Here is a 6,000-nt window from a genome sequence, read left to right on the forward strand (position 1 = left end):
AGCACCAACAGAAGTAGATATCCGGATACGGATACGTGTGCAACATTGACTATAAATAGGCCTTTTACAATTTCAGTATGTCGCTCTTTTCTCTAATAAAATCTGTGTTGTAAAGGACCATGAATTCAACCTCTTCTTGTGGTTTTGCACACCTTCCTCACATGTACAATAATAATCCAGCAACAGTTCAAAGATTATATTTATGATAGGCAGGGAACTTGGATTGGAGATGTAATATATTTCTGTAAAAACAGTGTTACCGTGTTGCTGTGGAAGGCGGGCCTTCATAAGGTTCTTTCAATAACGCCAGGCGCATGGCTTTATGATGTGTCGATGTTGAGAGAGATTGAGTTTGCGCTGCTGAATACCAGATGGAAGTACCCGGGGAGAACAAATCACCTTTTCTGTTGTGTTCAGATCCCCTCCTCTGCTCCATGTCAACTCCGCTGGCTCGCTGATCAGTCTCCTCTCCGGGGAGCTGGCAGTCCGCGTAATTTCATCCTCAACACAATAAATGTAAACACGTTCACGGCTTGGAAATATTTGACCTGGAGAACGTCGAGATTAAAAAGAAAATGTCGTCAAGTCCAACGCTGGATGGTAAAAGGGAGGTTTCTCGCCTTTTCTGAAGTAGATTGCGGAATCAATTTTCTGCAATTGTCTGCAGCCAAACATGTTACTGGTGAGATTGTTTATTATCTGACAATGGCATCGGGACTTAAGCAACATACCAATAACCTTGACATTGCTACTCTAAATATTGTTAATCGAAATATAGTCTGAAAAATTGAAACAAAAGACAAAATGCTAATACGGCTGACCTAAAAAGGTGTTCAATAGCAGTGGAAGTCTACTTTCATGAAGAAGTTATTAATCGTGACTCACATTTCTTATCTCATCTTTTTCATTTATGACCAAGCTTTAGCCACCTCTTATTCAAACCTTGTTACACGATGACCCCAATAGCTGAGCTCACTCTCAAACATCTTTAATTCATGAAACAGGATGCACCCTGTATATTTCACACTTTTGTTATCACCCTGCTGACGCTGACCTGATTTGACATGTGCAGTCAAATTATTGGATCTTCCGATGATGTGTTTACGATTAAAAAAATAGAAAAAAAAAGATGTAGTTTTACAATCCATCTCTGAAAGTGATGAGGTCCAAAAAGAAGTGTGTGCCGATCAGAATGTATGGTTGCGTTCTTCTGTTAGTATAAGCAGGGTCAGAGATTTCCATACAATAGACTCTTTATAGGCTGTCCTTGGTGGACTCATCTATTATTGGCTGCCCCTGTGTCAAGATAATTTGTCACGCTTGGTGACACAGACATTTAAGAGGCCGGACGTTGTGACATGTGATCTGCCACATAACAATCCTCAGAATCCAGTGACCTGATTTCCTCCCTGATGCCCGGATAAGACATGCGTTTGACTCAGCTCAGGGTCTCCGGGATACACGTATTTTTGAAATGTGCTTCTATTGTATTGATGTTCAGTTTCTTGTTACAGAATGTTGGAGCCGGCCATCAGCTTCACCAGTACCCCCCTAACTCTGCCATGCTGATGAAGTCCATCATGAGCATGAACAGCAACAACGGGATGATGTCCAGGAATCAGCTGACCACCATCAATCAAACTCAACTTAATGCACAGCTGAGCCTCAACATGGGAGGACCCAATGTCACCCACACGTCGCCCTCCCCGCCTGCCAGCAAGTCGGCCACTCCGTCTCCTTCCAGTTCTGTCAACGATGATGACCAGGACGAAGGAAACAGGGTAAGGCGGATCACATGGTTACGGTTACCTCCCAACCTCACACTAGTTTCCCTGTATCGCCTAAACGTTGTGTCTCACAGCAGGTGGTTGGAGAGAAGCGGCCCGCTCCCATGGATCCCACCAAGAAACCCAAGACCCCAAAGAAGAAGAAGAAGAAGGACCCCAATGAGCCTCAGAAGCCAGTTTCAGCTTACGCCCTCTTCTTCAGAGACACGCAGGCCGCCATCAAGGGTCAGAATCCCAACGCCACCTTCGGGGAAGTGTCCAAGATTGTGGCGTCTATGTGGGATGGTCTGGGAGAGGAGCAGAAGCAGGTACCCCAAAGACTAAGAAACACAAAATGATGGATGCGTTGCTTAAAAAATACTGAGGCGTGTTTGTTCCTCACAGGTTTACAAGAGCAAGACTGAGGCTGCCAAAAAAGAATATTTAAAGGCACTTGCAGCGTACCGTGCGAGCCTGGTGTCAAAGGTGAGTTTCCCCATCAAATTCCACTTACGTTCATGAGTCAGTCACACGTGGGTCTTTGTCTAGTACTGTGCCTAACACGGATGGCGTCAATGTTTAATAGCAGCAGCAACTGCTGTAATGATGAGAGTTTTATAAATGCAGTATGTGCAAAAACAGCTTGGTTTTTTACATGTGTAGCACAGAGCAATGTGGTGAACCGGAACACTGAGGTCACCTCCCCCTCTGTATCTATTTCTGTTGCAGGCTGCAGCAGAATCAGCAGAGGCTCAAACCATACGCTCCGTACAGCAAACCCTGGCCTCCACCAGCCTCTCCCCTGGCCTGGTGCTGCCCTCGCCACTTAGCCAGCACCCCTCCATGCCGTCGGCTTCCCAAGCTCTCCAGCAAGCCATACCACGGGCCATCGCCCCGAAACCTCTGCAGATGAGACTCGGGGGCAGCCAAATCGTGACCTCGGTCACAGTTTCTCACCAGAACATGCCCTCTGGGATGTCACCGCAGATGCTCAGCCAGATGGGTGCTGGAGGAGGGATGGTGGCCGGCGCCCAGTCCACGGCAGTGTCTCAGATGAGCCCGCCGATGCAGCAGCATGCGATGCAGCAGCTCCAGCAGCAGCAACAGATGCAGCAGCACCTCCAGCACCATCAGATGCAGCAGCAGCAGATGCATCACCAGCAGATCCAGCAGCAGATGCAGCATCAGCACTTCCAGCATCACCTCCAGCAGCAGCTCCAGCAGCATCACATGCAGCAGCAGCAGCAGCAACAACAACAACAGCAGCAGCAGCAGCAGCAACAACAGCAGCACCAACAGCAGCAGCAACAGATGCAGATGCAGCACATGCAGTTGCAGCATCAGATGCATCAGCAGCAAATGCAGCATCTCCAGCAGCAACAACAGCAGCAGCAGCAGCAGCATCAGTCACAGTGTTCGCCGCCCCAGCACTCTCCTGGTACTCCCCATTCAGTAGGAGGCTCGGCATCGCTTGGAAGCCCCCAGCCAGCTCCTCCGCAGCAACCGCACCCCTCTCAGATCCAGGCCCACGCCCAGGTCCTGTCACAGGTCAGCATCTACTGAGCCAAATGGAGATCCTATCTCAAAGAACAGGAATAGAATAAAAGCATCAGCTCCTGTTGCTTTTCTAAGTTGCACTTAAGAAGTGTGTAAATTTTAGAATGTTATACAAAGAACTTGTCCATTGTTATAGACGGATATGCACTCATGTGTACAGGTGTAATCGTTTGCTGGGTTTGTGTCTATAAAATAGGCTGCGAGTGAAGACAGAAGCCTTATGGACTCGGCACCCAGTGATTGTTTGTGAAGTCCTTCAGCTGACAATTTGAACTGGCTGGGTGAACGGTGTCTTTCACTCTTTTATTTAATGATAAAGCTTTATTTATGAGGCCACATTTGTTAAATCAGCGCCGAGAAAAAGAGACGTGAAATGCTTTCTGCAGATCCGGGAACTGGACGTACCACTCACCACTCATCCACAGTCAAGAGAGACACTGCTTCTCTTTCACCTGCCACTGTATCAGGAAATATTGGATGGAATCATCACAGAATGGAAGAGAAATGATATTTGAACGCATTTATCAAAGTCACAAAAGCAGACAAAGTCTCGCTGGAAGTGAAGGATCTTTGAAGCGAATGATTGATGGGACTGTGGCCATTTTTGTCATCACAACGTCAAACTTTTGCTGTAATTTTCTGTCGATGTTTTATAGAAAGCTGAGGCCCAACCTTCCTCCAGGTTATTTGCTCCTATAAATTGTGTAACTGTCCCCCAAAATAACTGTTAAAGATATTTGTTTTTACTGCAGATGTTTAACAATTAAATTATGTTTTTTTTATTTTATGTAACAAAGGGGATATTTTATGGTAAATGCAAAATTTCAGGATCAAAAACAGCGGAATTTGTGTATTTTTACTCTGCTACTTGATGCTGTCGTTGTTTAAAAAAAAAAAAAAACAACTATAACACGATCACATCGAGTCCATTGTACTGCCAAAGTAAAAAAAAAAACCATCACACACACGGGAGGTATTTTTTCAAAGCTGTACAGAAGACATGAAAAAGAAAAAGTTGTACATTTCTTTTAAAATAAATCACCTGTTGTAAAGTTTTAATATGTGAGGCTTTAATGAAATCATTGTTCAATGACCTGTGGATTGATATATCACATAGTGCTTTTCTGCTCTTTTATACTTTTTTATGAGTTACAATAGCAGCGCTTCATTTTGTTTGTATTTTGCTTACAAACCACCTGCTTTCAGAAAACTGTGGATAGAATTAAGCGTGTACGAACCTCACTGTAGGAAGTAATGTTTGCTCGGTCATGAGGACGAATCCAGAGACATTCCATCACTAATATGATAGCAGCCATAATTTTGTATGAAGTATTATATATTTCTTTGTGTCTCTGTTCAGAATTAAACTTATTGATCACAAACCCGGTTGTTGATTTTTTTCATGTACAATGTTAACATCAGCTCAAGTGTTTGGATACAAAGCCACTGCTAACTTATTGTGCACCAAACCTAGATCATAAGAAGACTATGAGAAGTTGAGGGTTTCAAGTTTTCTGGTTTTCTAGCCAAGCAGAGACAATAAATGTCAAAAATTTAACTGGAAAAATGGGTGTATGTTTGCGCTTCCCAGAGAAAGAAAAAGCCAGTGGTGAACACATTACATTTTGACTCCTTGAACTTGACACTGCGTTCCGCATATATTCAAATCTTTCAGTATCATTTGATAGAATCATCCTTCTGAGCAATTATTTAAATATTTCAAACTGTAAAGTAAATGTGCAGATCACTTTCTCATCCAAAGATCCAGCAGTGAAGAACAACAATGCTTTCATTTTACTGTTTTGGCCCTGTAACTTGAGTTGTATTAAATCCTTAGATAAAACTTGGTAGCTGTTTAAGAGCTGATACATTTGTGCTGTAGTTACTGCCATATTAAGTACGTATAGTTGGCACCTCACTTCCTTAGCAATGTGTAAACATAAAATGCTTCCGTATTTATAGTTGCTGGTTTCTTTTTTCCTGTCTTACTACATGAAAAATGCTCACTGTTTTATGATTTTGCATTCGCCAGTGTAAGCCCCCTTCTGCCTGGACCAATTCAAACAGCGTAATGCTACTTCGAAAATCATCAAAAACAAGGAAACAGAGGAAACCAGAAAGACCAGCATGACTTCGGTGTTAACCGCTGTTGTCTTAAGAGTATCTAACCTGATGGCTGGAAACCAATTACTTATTTGCTATTGAGAATTTGAATATTTCCTAACAAGTGCTGTGTGACAACGTAACAAGAAGGTGTCGTGTAGAGGCCTTTGGCTGTCACTTAAGTAAAAGTGCTTTAAGCTGCTAAGGTCATTGCAACAGCATCATGTGTAATGTACTGCTTCTAAATGGACTCTGTAAAACAACTGAAAGTGGGCATTTAATTCCAGTGCCCCTGCAACATAGCCATGCTTTCAGCTCATTTGCATGAGAGTGATTTCAAATCAACTCGCAGAACTAAGGTCTGTACGTGTAGGTGGTAACCGTTTCTGGTGTCATCTGCTTCCTGCTGTCATCTGAATACAAGAGCATTGTGCGGGTGTGTCAAATGGGTGTTGATACAGGACAAGGTCAACATGTAACTGGTACTTGTCTCAATAACAGTCTCCTTCTCACACGCCAGTGCGCAGGATTCTCCTTCTTTCTTACTCTCTCCAAAATCGCTTCATTTCCAAGA

At 43.6% G+C, this 6,000-nt stretch overlaps 1 protein-coding gene across 3 annotated transcripts in view; it reads left to right on the plus strand.

The window, feature by feature from the left end:
* Positions 1-4,675, plus strand: part of tox3 (TOX high mobility group box family member 3) — a 43,613-nt gene extending 38,938 nt beyond the window's left edge. For all 3 annotated transcript variants that reach the window (XM_053865448.1, XM_053865449.1, XM_053865447.1), the window contains 4 exons: positions 1,515-1,781; positions 1,865-2,095; positions 2,172-2,252; positions 2,496-4,675. In XM_053865448.1, the coding sequence (XP_053721423.1) occupies positions 1,515-1,781; positions 1,865-2,095; positions 2,172-2,252; positions 2,496-3,329 (1,413 nt within the window). In that variant the 3' untranslated portion in view covers positions 3,330-4,675. The remainder of the gene's footprint in view (positions 1-1,514; positions 1,782-1,864; positions 2,096-2,171; positions 2,253-2,495) is intronic.
* Positions 4,676-6,000: the final 1,325 nt, after the last annotated feature.

The sequence above is a fragment of the Synchiropus splendidus genome, chromosome 5 (assembly GCF_027744825.2).
Source record: "Synchiropus splendidus isolate RoL2022-P1 chromosome 5, RoL_Sspl_1.0, whole genome shotgun sequence".
Classification (NCBI taxonomy): Eukaryota; Metazoa; Chordata; class Actinopteri; order Syngnathiformes; family Callionymidae; genus Synchiropus; species Synchiropus splendidus.